Source organism: Podarcis raffonei, chromosome 4, assembly GCF_027172205.1.
Source record: "Podarcis raffonei isolate rPodRaf1 chromosome 4, rPodRaf1.pri, whole genome shotgun sequence".
Taxonomy (NCBI): Eukaryota; Metazoa; Chordata; class Lepidosauria; order Squamata; family Lacertidae; genus Podarcis; species Podarcis raffonei.
Window position 1 is genome coordinate 59,697,329 of NC_070605.1, and position 16,997 is coordinate 59,714,325.

The 16,997-nt window shown below is 42.5% G+C and overlaps 1 protein-coding gene across 3 annotated transcripts; it reads left to right on the forward strand.

Annotated features, from left to right (window-relative positions):
- Window positions 1-921: 921 nt before the first annotated feature.
- On the forward strand, window positions 922-15,293 carry C4HXorf38 (chromosome 4 CXorf38 homolog). 3 transcript variants are annotated; one of them, XM_053386912.1, is made up of 7 exons: window positions 922-1,236; window positions 7,343-7,477; window positions 9,283-9,405; window positions 10,283-10,432; window positions 11,697-11,864; window positions 14,690-14,858; window positions 15,118-15,293. In XM_053386912.1, exons 1-7 carry the CDS (start codon window positions 1,021-1,023, stop codon window positions 15,150-15,152), a joined length of 996 nt encoding a protein of 331 aa, XP_053242887.1. In that variant the 5' UTR covers window positions 922-1,020; the 3' UTR covers window positions 15,153-15,293. The 3 variants fall into 3 exon arrangements, with proteins under 3 accessions (XP_053242887.1, XP_053242888.1, XP_053242889.1); XM_053386914.1 differs by lacking the exon at window positions 922-1,236 and adding an exon at window positions 7,135-7,154; XM_053386913.1 differs by lacking the exon at window positions 7,343-7,477.
- Window positions 15,294-16,997: the final 1,704 nt, after the last annotated feature.

Genomic DNA, 16,997 nt, shown 5'->3' on the forward strand with positions numbered 1-16,997 from the left:
CAGTGAATTCCATGAGTTAATTAGTACTTCCATTTATGCGGTTCGCCAGTCAATTTTGTGGGTAACTATAGTTCTTCCATTACATTTATCCAAACCAGGAATACTTTATCAACTTTTATCTTGCTGCCCTTTTGGGTTTGTCTTTTTTTCAATTGCCAATAGAAGCTTCCTCAGGAAGTTGGTGGTTTCTGATATGTAACTGAGTACTGGTGGCAAATGGTCTGACAAATACTTAAGAACATAACCTGAGGATATAGATCATATATTGAATATATATATTTAGGGTGCCATTGACTTTTCTGAGGAATCAAGAACTGTTATAGGTTGAATTACCACTAAAAATACGTAATACCACTGTTTACTTTTCTGCATTTCAATTCCCACTGACCTCGCCTTTTGTTGTTGTTTAGTCGTTTAGTCGTGTCTGACTCTTCGTGACCCCATGGACCAGAGCACGCCAGGCACCTCTGTCTTCCACTGCCTCCCGCAGTTTGGTCAAACTCATGCTGGTAGCTTCGAGAAGCTGACCTTGCCTTTTACATTTTCTCAAATTTCACGCAACTGGTGGCGTGGACTGTACTCCACAAAATCTTATGCCATAATAAATTTGCTAGCCTTTAAGGTGATGCTATATATATATATATATATATATATATATATATATAGCAAAGGACTAAAGAGGCTACCATCTGGAAATTAACGTAAGTGTACACTATTTTATTTATGAAGCTAACACTGCTGAGAAAAATATGAGTGCCCTTGGGTAGGGAGGGGTCAAGATTTTTCCTCGTTTTAAATAGTCAAAGTGTGGTTTCAAGGAAATCGATACCTACCTCTTGCACGGTTGCTTAGGAAAGTGTCTGCAAGTGTGAACCTATAGCTGACAGGATGACCTCGGGATGAGCGGTAGCTCCTGCCTGCGCTCCCCTGAGGCAACGAACCACAGAGGCCGGCCGGCTCCGCCGCCTCTAGCCCGGCCCCCTGGAGGCTGGCGCGCAAGGCGGCAGAGTCGGGCATGCCATGGCGCTGGCGGAACTGGCCTCTCGCCTCAACTGCGCCGAATACAAGAACTGGGTGAAGGCCGGGCACAGCCTGCTGCTCTTGCGGGCCGCCCTGCAGCGCTTTGCCGGGGAGCAAGTGCAGGCCTTTCACCGCCAGCTCGTCGCGCGCTCCTCCGCGCGCCTCAGCCCGTCGGGCCTCCGCTGCAGCGGGCGCTGCACCCCTCGAGGCAAGCAGGTGAGGCTCCGCCCTCGGAAGCGGAGGTCGGAGGAGGCTCCTGCCTCGCTTTGCCGGGTCGCCCCTCTCCCGCCAAAAGCGCGCTCGAGAAACAAACACTCGCGCGTCGTTCACCCTTTCCGAAGTGCACGTGACGCGCCCCAGCGGTCCCTTCAATGCCCCCCGAGGCTTTTGGCAGCCTGAGATTCGGAGGGTGGGGGGGGCCGGGGGGGGGGAAACTACCTTTGCTCAGTCAAAGAGGAGGGAACGATTTTAAACAGGAGAAGGGGTTGCGCATCCCTCTTTTCTCGCGCGGAAAGATACGCGCCGCGCTCGTGGCAAGTTTCGGCCAGAACAAAGAACTCCGGATTGTCTCGGATCTCGAGCGCTTTCTGCAAAACTGTTTCTTTCGAACAGTGCCCCCTTCTGCAAGGCGAGAGATTCCCTGCTTTATAATACAGTACTGTGCAGCATACCGCGCGTTTTCCTATCCTTTTAATGTATTATAATTTCATTTCTTTATATATAAGCTCAGGGGCAGCGCAACACGGCCGGTTCTCTCGCTTCTTTATTTTAATGTGGTTGCAGAACTTCCGTTATTTCATTGTGAAATGCTGAAATATTTTCTTCTATTATAGTGAAGCAATAGCTGCACTGATGGCACCTGGCATCCTTGAGAAATTTGAAATGTTCAAGATGGTTGCCAAATTAGTTTTGATGTGAAGGAAGAAATCCCAAGAAATGCCATTAATTCTTAGATTTTAAAAAAAACATTAGGGATGCTAGTTACAAACATGAAGGATGCTGAGCAATTTTATTTTTAGAGTGCCACTATGATGCACTATGACGCGGGTGGCGCTGTGGATAAAAGCCTAGGACTTGCCGATCGCATGGTCGGCGGTTCGAATCCCCACGGCGGGGTGAGCTCCCGTCTTTCGGTCCCAGCTCCTGCCCACCTAGCAGTTCGAAAGCACCCCTAAGTGCAAGTAGATAAATAGGTACCGCTTTATAGCGGGAAGGTAAACGGCGTTTCCGTGTGCTGCGCTGGCTCGCCAGATGCAGCTTGTCACGCTGGCCACGTGACCCGGAAGTGTCTCTGAACAGCGCTGGCTCCCGGCCTCTTAAGTGAGATGGGCGCACAACCCTAGAGTCGGACACGACTGGCCTGTACGGGCACGGGTACCTTTACCTTTATGATGCACCTACAATCATTAATAAAAATGCACAGTTGTTTCACGGTGCCAGTTTCACTTTTGCTTTGCAGCAGAGGGGAGGTGGGCAGAGGGTTGCTTTTCTGTTCCAGATTACGTAATCTCTCATTGGATTTTCTCATTTGGGGTTTAAAATGTGTATTTGATGCCATTAGTAGCATGATGGCAGCCAAGCTTCGGAATGGTACATCAAACTAAATTCCACATCCAACTAGACATCCAGGTTTTAGCTTTTGGCGTGCCATATATTTTGGGGCAAAATGTGCACCTTCAGTCGCAATCCTAAACATCATAGTTGATAGGGGAATATTATCTGTAGAACTGCTAATCACAGACCCCAAATGAAATCCTTACAAGGAACAATCTTAGAGGTTTTGAAGGCTTACAATGATGTTGCGTGCAGGCAAGATAAGTGAGAATGATTAGAGAAGTCAGTGTGCAGCAGCTGATACAACATATTGCACTGATCGCATACATAGCAGTGAACTTTGTTCTGCAATCAAGGCTTCAAAGAGAAACAGTTTCACTAATGGAAACAGGCCAGGATTTTCAAAACATTGTAATGAAGAGACCCTGCCCTCTCAGAGTACTTGCACAGAATTATTTGAATCAGAACTTCTTACTTTAACATCTATGGATAGTTAATTTCATGTTTTGAAAAACTGCTGCTGGTGTGCTTTACTTAGCACCAGATTAAGATAATGACCAGGTACCATTATGAAGGTTGCGAAGAAAATTGCATAGAAGCCAAAGGTATGGAGTCCTGCCAAGAATGAAGCCCAACTGATGCTTTCTAAAGATGTAGTTGAAGACAGCGTGACTCGCTGCTTTGAAATATTTCGGGAAATGATTATGCTTGTCACCAGAAAATGATTATTTTAAAGCACTGCAACAAAAGGGAGTCTCTAATCCTGCCTGTTTTATTTTTTTTTATAATCTTGATTCCTACATACTTTCACTGCTCTTACCCTGTAAATGACGTGTGTGGAGTGCTTGTTTTCCTATATCTTTGAGACTTGAGTGGGAAGAGAATTTTGGAGGCAGGTCTTCCACTAAGAGACATACAAGTCGCCCAGATCTCAAAATATACTTGGTGGGCGGCATTTTCCAATTCTTTTGCGAAGCTGCCAAACTAATTTGGCAGCCATCTCAATGATTACAAATTGCTCAAGGGTGCCAGGATGTCACCACTCAAATTATTATTTCACAAAATGTTATAGCACAAAAATTATATTTAAAAAATGGGCAGGCAGCATTTCACAGTTAAATAACTGAAGTTCCGAAACTGGACTATATAATCTTATGCTGTGCATCATCATGGTAGTTTGACAATTTGTGTAAAATTAGTCAGTGATGCCAAAATGGCACCATTCGTATTTGAATTATGAAGAAAGCATCAGAAATGCTCTGGATAGATGGAAGTTTGTGGCTTTTTGCTTTGCTGCATGACTAACATGACTGGAAGAATTCAATCTGCACAACTTTTACCATCACAGAATCTCCATGCTGGTGAAGGCTTCCCCTTTTTGAATTTTGGGGAATTTTCTGGCATGGGTTGAAATTGCTGGAACTACATAGGAACAGCCACTTTATGCAAATGCCTTGCCTCATGGAGCTGTCTCTGCGTATGTGGGCTTCATGTACCCACACATGGAGCTGCTTGCAGGTATAACTCAGCCACAATCAGAGCCATAGCTAGATGATTTTGTGCCCCTGGAAGAACTGTCCAGATTGTGTCCCCTAAGGTAAAGGTAAAGGGACCCCTGACCATTAGGTCCAGTCGTGGCCAACTCTGGGGTTCTGGCGCTCATCTCTCTTTATTGGCCGAGGGAGCCGGTGTACAGTTTCCGGGTCATGTGGCCAGAATGACTAAGCCGCTTCTGGCAAACCAGAGCAGTGCACAGAAACGCCGTTTACCTTCCCGCCGGAGTGGTACCTATTTATCTACTTGCACTGGCGTGCTTTCGATCTACTAGGTTGGCAGGAGCAGGGACCGAGCAACGGGAGCTCACCCTGTCACGGGGATTCGAACCACTGACCTTCTGATCGGCAAGTCCTAGGCTCTGTGGTTTAACCCACAGCGCCACCTATGTCCCCTAGCTCTTCTTTCTGCCCCTCCTCCAACCCCAACCCCTTCCACCCTTTCAATTCACCCTCTATTTAAAACCATTTCTTATGAGGCAATACAGTAATCAATATTTATATTTATGGACATATTTTTAGCCGATTTTGTGCACCCCTCATCGCCTATGCCCCTGGCGGGGGCCCACCTCACCACACCCTAGCTACAGTCCTGGCCACAATAACAGCAGCAGAGAGTGCAGCCCAACTTCTGTGATGCTTCAGATACAGTGGTGCCCTGCAAGACGAAATTAATTCGTTCCGTGAGTTTTTTCTTCTTGCGAGTTTTTTGTCTTGCGAAGCACGGTTTCCCATAGGAATGCATTGAAAATCAATTAATGCGTTCCTATGGAGACCGCCTTCAGACCAGGTCCGGGGACAGTCTGTCCCCAGACCTCTTCTGAAGGCAGGCCAGGGGAGAATGGCAAGCTCCGGGGACAGAGGTGAAGGGGCAGCGCTCCTTCGCCTCTTTCCTCGAACCTCTTCTGTAGGCAGGCGGGGGGAGAACGGCTTTTCTTCGCACCGCCAGCCTTCAGAAGGCTGTTCTGAAGGCTGGCAGTGGGAAGAAAAGCCCTTCTCCCCCCACCGGACTTCAAAAGAGCTGCGGGAAGTCCGGCGGGGGTCCAAGGGATTCCCTCCCAGCCCGCCCCGCTCCGCTGAAGTTTAGAGGGAGCCTGTGGGGAAAAACTAAAAAAAAAATTCATTTTGTGAGAAAGGCCCATAGGAAAATTTGTCTTGCGAAGCGGCTAAAAAATCAGAAAACCCTTTCGTCTTGCGCGTTTTTCGTTTAGCGAGGCATTCGTTTTGCGGGGTACCACTGTATCTTGCCTCACAGGAAAAAAGTTACGGGATATAAAATGATTCATTGACCACTCTTGTGGTACTTTTTGGAACAGCTTGTGATACTTAGGCCTGACTCTGCAGTACAGGACTATACTGAACAAAACTTTTATTGACAACAAGGCTGACAATTCCAGGTTCTCATCATGTCTCAGTCTTGAGTAAAATTCACGGAATTGCTTCCTTGTGGGTTGGGAAGAAGTGGAATTGCCCAGAGGTCGATTTGGGTTTTGAAAATGAAGGATTCAGTGAGAATGTGTGATGTTCTGGGAAGCTGGGAAGCTTGCCTCTGCCACCTCTTCCCACACAGCCTCAAGGACACATGAAATATCAAACATTCCACACATCGCTCTGATTACAAACAGTACTCTCCATGCTCAAGGAAAGAGCAGTGGGCCTAGATAGGAATAGATTGATTTTTAAAAAACAAACAAACGGGCAGGGTTAATGGCTCCATTTTGTTGCTGTGCTCTGAAACAATAATTTATCTCCCTACTTTCCCCAAATTGCAATATGTTCTCTGGATGAGTGTTCAGTGCATGGCGGTATTCTTAAGTGTTTGTGAGTAAGAGCTGCCCCTTGCTCTTCTCAGCCGCAATGCTGTGTAACCAGCAGAATTTCAAGGAACCTTTCACTCTGCATTCAGAGTATGTGATTTGCCAGAGAGACAGAAAAGAGAGATAATAGTTAGAAGAAAGAAGGGGTGGTGGAAGATACATGTTTTTGGCCAGACATTGAAAAGGAAACCTTAAGAACACTGTGGTACATGTTCTCAGTTCTGACCCTCTAAGGGTACTTTGGCATTATAATGCTGGGCTTCATCTCATATCTGTCAGAAATTCAATAGGTGCAACTTTCTGTGATGCTTTATCTCCATGATCAAAGGAAGCTGTACCTGTTAAATTTCTGCATGCCTCAGCCTTTAATGAGACAGGAGCCAGCACACACACCTCCCCCAATATTTTTAGCCCAATGTATTTTAATTTTATTTATTTAATAGATTTAAGCTTCCTTTCAGGGTATTTTCCCTTACAAGACAGTTCATAACATGGCAAATAATAGTATACAGTGGTACCTCGGGTTAAGTACTTAATTCGTTCCGAAGGTCCATTCTTAACCTGAAACTGTTCTTAACCTGAAGCACCACTTTAGCTAATGGGGCCTCCCACTGCCGCTGTGCTGCCGGAGCACGATTTCTGTTCTCATCCTGAAGCAAAGTTTTTAACCCGAGGCACTATTTCTGGGTTAGCGGAGTCTGTAACCTGAAGCGTATGTAACCCGAGGTACCACTGTACTTAGATTCCACCTTATTAAAATAACTTGCTTTCTACTTGTTTTGATAGAGAGGACATTATATTTGCAACAGAATGGAATCTTAAATTATGCTCTGATTTCCTTTAAGAAGTATAGCTGGTGATGCCATTCTACCCAACCCATCTCCACATGTTAAGTTTATGTGGCATTTAAAAACACACGAGTCCTGCTTGCAAAGAGCACTCTGAATTCTGCTGTGGTGGCTGTGGCATTTTTTGTGCAGCTTCTTTTGCATTTTGAAAGGATAAAGCTCACAATTGTTTCAAAGCATTCAAAGCAAACTTTCTATTTGCATTTCTCCCCCTCCCTTAATTCCAGAGTATTTGCGGCTTTTCTTAGCATGCACATGCAGGAATCTCTCAAAGGGTCTTAGAAACCGGAAGCCCACTAGAGAGACACTACGACTATGTAAACCCATATAACCTCAGCATCTCTGCCTCTTTCCTGCCAACAGTAAGCAGTCCCATCCCTAACTCCTTTTAATCCCTTTTTATTTACTGAATTGTAATTTGTTGAGTTTGGGGACTGGACATTGTTTGATTTCTTGGACAATCCAAATTGAGTCCCACCCCTTGGATAAAAAATTTGAAACCAATGATTTAAATGACAGTACTTGTATTGGTGTTCATTTTGCTTTGTAGTTTCAGCCTGCGTGCTCCTTGTGTAAAGAATGGAAAAAAGAGATTTTGAATCATCACACGCACAAGAATGGGGAAGTCCACTGGGGAAACTGCAGGCCTTGGCTCTGGCCATCTAATGCATGGGAGTTGGCAAAGGTAAGGCCTGGAAGTTCTGTTATGTAAACAGAGGCATAGGAAGGTCAGGTGGTACCCGGTGCAGAAAATTTCTTGTCACCCCCCCATTGATTTTTTTTTTTTGCCTGCAAAAATGGTTTTACGTTATTTCATATTTTCTTACAAAGGAATAATAATAAATAACAATAATAAACTTTTATTCATATCCTGTCCTCCCTGGCTGAAGTCAGGCTCAGGGCGGCTAACATCAGATATATAACATTGGTATAAAATTAAACAATAATTAAATTACCTCATAAAAACATGTCAGAATCAAATTAAAGTCTAATTAGATGGCTTTCCGCAGGGTTAGGGTTGGGAACAGTAAGTGCTCCACTGAATTGAAATTTCAGCCTTCACGACATAGGAAAACGGCCAAGTAAACAGCTATTTTTGTGGAGGAGGGTCAAGATATTAACTGATATGCATGAAATTTCATATATAGCTACATAATCCCTAGTGTAGTAAGATAAGACCTTTGGAGCAGGAATTTTTCTAAAAAGTTTTTTTATGAACCTCCCTAGTAGGGCAGTAGTTGTTCCTTGATAATTTGCCACCCCCCTCTACGATGGAACCTGGGGTGACCCACCCACCCCCTACACCCCTGTATGTAAAATGGATGTTCTGCTCCAGCTTTTGCAGCATGCATCAGGGTAGGATATAAATCGGGGATAGAGAAGCTGTGGCACTTCAGGTATTGTTGGACTACAAGTTCCCATAGGCTGCAGACAGCGTGGCGAGTGGTCAGGGTGATGGGAGTTGTCCAGCAATATCTGCAAGGCCCTGTGTATGATATGGCTAGTTTTGAAACTGCTTCAGGAGCAAGAAGCAGCTCGTGCTGCTCTGAATTCTAGGCAACCAATTGCTACCCTCTTTTGTTACTGCCACCTTTTGTCTTCTATGAGTTTATTCAGGTTTCTATTCCTTCTTTATTTCTGGATTTGAACAGTCTGAGAATTCGCCAAAGCAGCATTTGTAAGTTTGTATTCAGTTAGTAAGACCAAACAAACTCATAATAGCATTTTATCATATAGAAGTTGCATCTCTCTTTCTCAGCAGAAGTTATGTGATTTTGACAAAAGCACAGCAGGCAGATATTCAACACATGAAGCTGTGGACTGTGGTTGGCAAACAAATCTGTTTAATTTTATGTCTGTATTAGTGTTGCTGGGCCCTGTTAGAGAAAATAGTGCCTCCATTTCCTCCCATTCTCCCAAGGAAAGACAGAAAGCCCATGAAAACTGATGTGTGGTGATCATACATGTATCTGTTTCACTGTGGCTTCCCACAGTGTAGATGTGTGCTCTGGGAAACTGTGCCTCGTTGTGGCTCCCAAGATGTAGACATGCTGTGAAATAGACATCAGTACAATCAACATGTGATGAAAAGCATGTTGATGAGCTTTGCAAGGCAATACATCTCACCCTAAAAGTCTCATCTACAAGTTTGGTGCTTCCTTATGGAAAGTGGAACTTGTTTTGGATTCAAGAGGGAGTGGCAGCCTAAGGCTGACCAACAGTAGCTGATCAGAAAAGTTCTAAATGGTGTCCTCCTGTATGGTGTGGAACAGTACGGAATGACTATGCAGGACTCCAGCGAGAGTATCCAATGGGATTGTAAAGAGAAAAAGGACAGCAACAAGATGCTAATTAAACCACTGTTTTAGTGTTTGACAAAGCTACAATTAAATAAACATGAGTTCTGATATAACTATCAGTTAGAAATGGTGTGTTACTAATAGCTTCTGAATCAGACATTAACTGCATGCGTTCTCCTTTGCTGTGTAGGCTTACATGCCTCATGGGAAAGCAGACATTTGTGGTCCAGACAAATGTGATGCATCTGCACTCTTAAACCTTTTCAACTTCTGCGATCACTTCAGTAACATCGATCAGAAGAAAGTCAGAGAGGTAATCCAACTACTGCTATTGACATCTTTTCTTAGCAGGGTTCCACAAACACCCTCACCAGGTTGCAATCAGTGACTGCCTCTTCCATTTGGGCAAGCATCCTGTCCTGTCTACAGAGACCTCTATCCGCCTCACAGAGCTACAGTTCCCAGAGTTGTATAACAATAAATCCCAGAGAGCCAGTGTGGTATAGTGGTTAAGAGCGGTAGACTCGTAATCTGGTGAACCGGGTTCACGTCTCCGCTCCTCCACATGCAGCTGCTGGGTGACCTTGGGCTAGTCACACTTCTCTGAAGTCTCTCAGCCCCACTCACCTCACAGAGTGTTTGATGTGGGGGAGGAAGGGAAAGGAGAATGTTAGCCGCTTTGAGACTCCTTCGGGTAGTGATAAAGTGGGATATCAAATCCAAACTCTTCTTCTTCTCTTCCCAAGAAATCTGGAAACTGTAGCTGTGTGAGGGGAATAGGGGCCTCCTAACAGCTCTCAGCCCCCTTAACGAACTACGGTTCCTAAGATTATTTGAGGGAAGCCATAACTGTTTAAAGTGTTATGAGACTGCTTTAAACATATAGTGCAGATGGAGCTTAAATTGTGCATGCCTACAAGTATAAAATGCAATATAATAAAGTGCTTAAGGCTGGTTATCATATAGCGGCCTCCGAGGAGGAGACAGTCGAGGAACATAACATTGGCAAGGTGTTCGCCACACGGGGCATTTCCATTCTAGTAACAACAATATGTGGCTCTGATGTGAAAACAGATCACTCAGTCAGCAACCCCTAATGCAGGGCTGTAACTTGAGGGTTGGTTTTTGCTTACCATTGCCCTACACTGAGTTTTCAGTCTACTGGTTTTGCTTCATGTTTTTATCTCTAGGTGATTAAGTGCCGCAATGAACTAATGCATTCTTCAGATATGAAAGTCTCTTCTTCCTGGCTGAAAGAATTTGGGAATCATGTTCAGAACTTGCTAACTGAATTTCAACACATTCCAGAGGCCCAGATGGCTCGTACAAGGATAGAAAAGGTAATAGTTGCCATTCTTTCAACTTGTAGGCTGGCTGCTATTCACCATTTTTTTTTTTTAGCTAGGCACAGTATTGAATATAGAAATGCAACAGTCTGTATCCAGATGGTTTGCACTCTAAATCAAAGCTTTTGTGCTTGATCAAGGATATCTGAGGCTGTTTCATAATTTGTTGATTCAAGGTTTTTGGGCACATTGATACAATTTAGTTTTACTCTTGAGATTACCATATCAAAAGTTTATTTTTGGGGGGGAAACAAAACAAAACAATAGTACAGCATTTTATCTGCATGTTATATAGATGGAAAGGTAAAACTTCTGCAAGGCAGATAGCCTTGCATGGAGGCAACAGGCATTATGCTATGTGGCATTAAAAAAATAACAACAACTGGTTAAATAATGTACCTATGTGGGAGAACACAAAAGCCAGGATACAAAATCTATTTTGGGCCCACTACTGGAATAAAAAAAAATCTTTGTTCAGCAGACTTTTATGCTGTATCACATAATCTGCTTCTGAAACTTCCCATCGTTTCAAAACAGTTCATTTGTTTTAGAAAAGAATTTAAGTAAAAAGAGATTATTTAAAAATAGAATTAGTAAATGGCAGGGACATTGCTGCAGAGGAATAGCCAAACCACCATTTTTAAAATTCTTTTAAAGAAGTTCATTACTATGCATACCTATCTGGAAATAAGTCCCATTGAAGTTTACTTCTGAGTAGACATGCATATTATTCCACTGGGAATTGTTTAAATGTGTTCTTTTGCAGTGAAGGTATAGCCTCCAAATAATGTTTTTAAATCCACAGAATGCCAGTAAGTTTCAGAAACTACAGTGGTACCTCAGTTTTCGAACGTAATCCACTCCGAAAGACCATTCGAGTTCTGAAATGTTAGAAAGCCTAAAACTCAACAGCCGACAGCTAGGCCTCAGGATCTTGCACTCAGCGGAAGCATGTTTGAAAACCAAAGCGTTTACTTCCAGGTTTATGGTGTTCGAAAACTGAAATGTTTATCAACAGAGATGTTCAAAAACCGAGGTGCCACTGTACTTGGCATACCTCAGTATTGACGAATACTGTTGCTCATCTCTAATGTCACAAACAACATTGACTGGATCCAAAGAAATGTGTAACTAGTTCCATCTGTATTTCTCAAAAAGCATCTTGTGCTTTTGGGGTTATTGAAGCCCTTAAGTGTATTATTTTGTCAAGAAACCCATAGCTTTTCATGTTCATTTTGTTTTTACTAAAACCCAATAGCTTCTGTCATCTGATTGGGCTGTGCATGTACCAGGGGGAGATCAGCTTGATGGATTGGAGGGTGAAATGAATCGAAGCCAGATCAGTGAAATAGAAGCAGAACTGATAAAAGAGAGACTTCATGAAATCCGTCTTCTCGTGGAAGAACAAGCAATGATGTCAGAAGAGGTAACCTAATTTGAAAACATAAAAGCAGGCTTGCACTCATGCTTAAGAGTTTGATGCTAATAGGTCCATCTGTGTAATAAGAGGGGTGCATTTAGAGGGTTCCTCAGAATTTATTGGAACAAACCTTTTCAGATGAATAGATTATTGCCCAAGGAAAGCTTGTTCCATGCAGTTGAGCTCCCAGCACCTCCATTGTATTTGTACCCTAATAGAAAACACTGCTTCGCTTTAAAATTCAACTGGAATACATTTGCCAGGGTGCTTAAAACCTACCCCTAGGGCATGGACTGATAACACACAAATATAGACATCTTGCCTCACACTAAGTGGCTTTGGGTCAAGTCAGTGCCTAGATGCCACAAGGGATCCGCATATAAGCTGGCTTGAGTGCTTTGATGGAGGAGAGGTCCTATAGAAATTACTACTCAGTGTTGAAATTTAGAATAGTGATCTCTTTTTTTTCTGTGAAGCTTCTTTCCTTCAGTTTTAGCAGATGTGTCTCTGCTCCGAGAAAGAAGCTACCTGCTCAGCCCCCTTAGATCTACCTTACCTCTGGGACAGAAATAGAATCATAGTACTGGAAGGGACCTGAGGGTTCTCTAGCCCTACTCCCTGCAATGCCGGACTCCTGCTCACAGCTGTCCCTGGGTGGGCTTGAACCACCAACCTTTTGGTTGATAACCAGATGAACTGACCCATTGTGCCACCTGTAACAGAAATGGGATAAGTCCTTTCACTGAGTAGCCCAATTGTGCACAGAGGCTCCCAAGGAAGCTGTAACTGTACCTTCTGCCCCCCAGACAGGAGGGGGTCCAGGGCAGGTTTTTTGAAGGGCAGACAGAAAGAGCACCCAGCCTACAAGGCTCTTCCCTGAGCCCAAGGTAACCTGCTTTTTTTCTCTCAGGCCCCTGATGTAGCTTGTCACAAAAATGGTTCAGAGAGGAGAAGTCCTTTTGACTCTGGCAGAAATGTACCCAAGACGTCAACAGCCAAATTTTACGAAGTTTATTAAGAATCAAAAAGAAAGGTAGAGGAGAAATGAAAGAGGCAGATTGTTTCTTCAAGAAAATAACAAGCAGCAGCTTTTAGATCAAGTATCCATCCTGTTATAGCTACTTACAGTGAGGTGAGCCATCCAGCAGCTTTTCCTCTACTCCTGGATGTAACTCCTCCATATGCAGATTATGGAAGACTGGGGAAATTTAGCAGACTCAAAGGGACAGATTGAGGAGAGCAGGTGGAGCTTCCATTTTATAGTTCCTTGTGTCTGCTTAGTTGTAGGTGATCAATGATGGAGAAACACATATCTGTTAAAAACCATCCTCCCCTAGTATTTCAGTGAAAAAAGGAATTACTCATCTGTTTGCAGTACAAACAATTCCAGCTTGTGCAAGAACATAGCGACCTGAAAGTTGACATTTGGCGTCTCTTTATTTTGTGTTCAATGAATGTAAATTATACTTATAGCATGTATGTGCCCATCAACTAGGTTTTGAGGCCTTGTGGTAAAGGTCACAAGTACTTTATGAGTCTGTGAAGGCTTTGAATCTTGCACTGATCACAGAGTTGACATTACTTAACTCCCTCCAAATGCCAACAGAGAGTTACTTAAGACGCATGATCTTGCCATTCATGAAAGAACAACCTGCTCCCCATGATCTTGCTGGTTGAAGTGGCCTCATGCTCCCTCAACAACTATCAGTTGGTTACTTCAGAATTACCTTGCCCCCTCCCCCTGAGGTAAAGGCAGAGGAGCCTGTTGCCAGAAAAAAGAGCAGGCAGCAGCATATAGTTAAACCTGCAACATACTTGGGAGGCAGCTACTGAAAAGCTTTTGAAGCCCACTTCAAAATATATTTGAAGTGTTTCTGTCATGTATTGCCTTGGGAATTTTGTGTGCGTGTGTCTGTGGAAACATAATTAATAAATGCAACAGAATGTTTAGGGAATTAAATGCTGAATATAAGGAAATTCCATCCCCCTCTTAGTTTGTGAACTGCTTAAATCCATTTGCATAGTAATTAAATAAATGGAATCAAGTAAGTTATTCATGTATTCACTGGATAGATATTTTTTTAACGGCGAGAACCGGAGACCACTCAGTGTCTGAACTAATGAACTCTTCTAGTATTGCGAGAGACATTGCAGTGTTCTTTTTTCCCTTCTTTGTATTGTGTTGGTTGATAGTGATGAATATAGGATGGAATGTAGTCTTATAGCTGAATGGGTTTCTTGTCCTGCCCTTTACCTGCCACTTTAGTACAGTCAGCAAAGGGCTTGCTGCCCACAATTGTGGCACAATTAATTTTTGTCCGATGCTGCATTTTCCTGTGCTTCACTGATATGCCTAACATCGCTCACTTCATTCATTGCTCTGCTGTCAGGTAACTTGTGGCTTTTTTCCATATTAGCTTCCTGGTTTCAGCTTTAAAGATTATATACTTCTAGCTTCAGATGAAGTGGCAAGTTCTGCAGGTAAAATAGTAAAAAGGCTTTTTTTAGAATGGAAACATTTGTCTACTGCTTTATAGAAACCTTTTTAAATTAGGAATTGCAGGTCTTGCAAGAAGCATTGGAAAGAGAGAGAAGCAACAGACAAACCAGAGAACAGGGTTGGTGTAGCAATTTGTGTGCATTGGGTTGGCGGTGATAAGCTGAAATTCAGATATGAAACTCTCTAGGCAGTATCAAACACTTACTTGCCTGAGATGCTTTTGGTGAGGTGGTAATAAGAACAAAATAATATCCTGGCAAAGGCCCATCTAGTCCATCATCCTGTTCTCATTTCACATTTTTTACTCACAAGGTATTTCTCCCCTTCTTAGGATTTAAACAGAATACAAATTGTAAAGGATTTCTTAAATGGCAACCATGATCTTCAAAGAAGTTTGCAGGCTGAAATGCAGAACCTAGAAGACCTTGTGCAAAAATTGGACGGCCAAAAACAATCCATGAAAGAAACCCAGGAAGTGAACGATGAGGAGACAGATGAAGGCAAGTGCATATGTTTAAAATGAAATTTGTGTTTTATCGCTCTAACAAGTCGCATAGCAAAACTCACTGACACCTTGTAAGGTGTTAGGAAAGAATACCACCTTAGGAAGGAATACCGCCTTACAGAAATCAGAATATGCAGCTTTGAGATTGCTTTTATTTGGATTGCCATGAGGCAGACCTTTGGTAAATAAGGCCAGGTGCTATTCTTAAGTATGCAAAATATGTAATGTTGTCTGTGCTTTTGTTTAATTTTTAGATTGTCATTTAGAAAAAAGGAAGCGTACGATATGAAGAATGTGACTCTACTGTGAAGATGTCATGCATTACCAAATAGGAAACTTGCATAATTCCACAGGAATGCTCATTTAAAGAGCGATCCTTTTTTCAAGTTATATTGGAATTTGGAGAATAAACCTGAAGGGTCAACAGTCATTTCCTTAAAAATTCCAGTTTCCTTTGAACTGTATTATGGCTTGCTTTCAGAGGTTTAGTATTTTGCTGTCTACCCAGGACAGTTTGATTTGTTTCACCCCTGTGCAAATGTTTTGACCATACTACTTCCTCTTGACAAATGGAACTATCAATTTTGTAATCTCTCTATTTTACATTGCACCAAATGCAATCTTAATGTGCGTAGCCTCATTAGGACATGACCCCCTCCTCACTCTTTTGTTTAACACAGCCTTTTTCTCATGAAACTAAATAGTGGCTGCATTCACATGACAGTTCTTTACCATCTCCATGATGTTTCCCTGTTAAATTCTACATTAATGCAAGTCCAAGACTCAAAATTTAAATTCTTCCAAGTTCACCATGAGCAAAATCATGTGAGGATTCTTTGTATTCATTAAATAAGTTATTACAGTCTAGCAACAATGATCATTTACTACTGTGTCTTAATGTACTCTTTCCTAAGTGTGAAATGGGGGGGGGGATTAATACGCGGAGCTCCAACTTAGGGAGTAGTTGCAGGAAGCTTGACAATTAATGCTTGTCAAATACTCTAAACCTGAAAGAAATTACTTGTAAGATAGGAAGAAATCCAGAAAAGGGGCCCTTTTCACAGCAACTGAACCTGGTAAATTCAAAAGAATTTAAATTTTGAGTCTTGGACTTGCATTAACCAAATTCCTGGGCAGAGGATCAGTAGCTTTTCAGGAACACGAAAACCACCGTGAGTTATTTCAGAAATGCATTCAGGTAAGCTGAATGCCTCTGGTGTAAATGCTTGCTTTCCTCAAGTGTAAAGGGGCTAGCGTAGGGTCTTGCTCTGTTCAGAAATTTAGGATTACATTTGAATGGCCGATATAGGACTTGCATGAGTTAGTATGTTAAACAGGAGAGCAGGAGTGAGTACCCTCGCTGAAACTGCCTGCATATAAAGGCAGAAGAACGGTAATATGAAGAAAAAGCAGGTGCTTAAGTAATAAGCCATTAGAATAACACAAATCTTGACAAGCACAAACATTTATTCCATATAAATTAGGAGGAAAAACATTGTCCTCTAATGCACACATGATCCATTTAGGGGAGAGAATGTGCTTCAATACCTGTTTCATTATCTGTTAGAGGGATGCGGTTTAGAAGGCTGATGATAGACTCTCAAAAATTCATCCAAATCCAAGGTTTGGTCGCTTCAACATACATAACAATGAACTGCCACACTGATACAACTGTATAACATGGCATTATTTGTTAGGATCATGTCCTATTTGATATCTCAGGTAGGACTAGGTTCAAAAATGGCCTTCTCTCAGCTGTCTCGGTAAAATCACCTGCATTTTCAAAAGGCTTCTTGCATATATCACAGCTATAAACTACAAAATCCAGTGGTCTACTCAATGCCAGTAAAAAAAGAATGGAATAGTTTGATAGTGATGAACTTGTCCAATTGGTTCCAGTGGATAACTTACTCCGATTGTGAGTCAAAAGCCTTATGTTGTCCCACACTATGAATTACTGGAGCCCAGTTAATAAATACAGGCTCCAGAATAGAACGAAAACTTGAATCAGTTAACAGTTGATAAAGGGCACAAGGATGCTAACGGATTTAGATATGTCTAACTCTGTGCAGTTTTCATTTTACATTACTAGGTAGTTTTAATTTTAGATTTCATTTTAGGACTGATTTGTTAG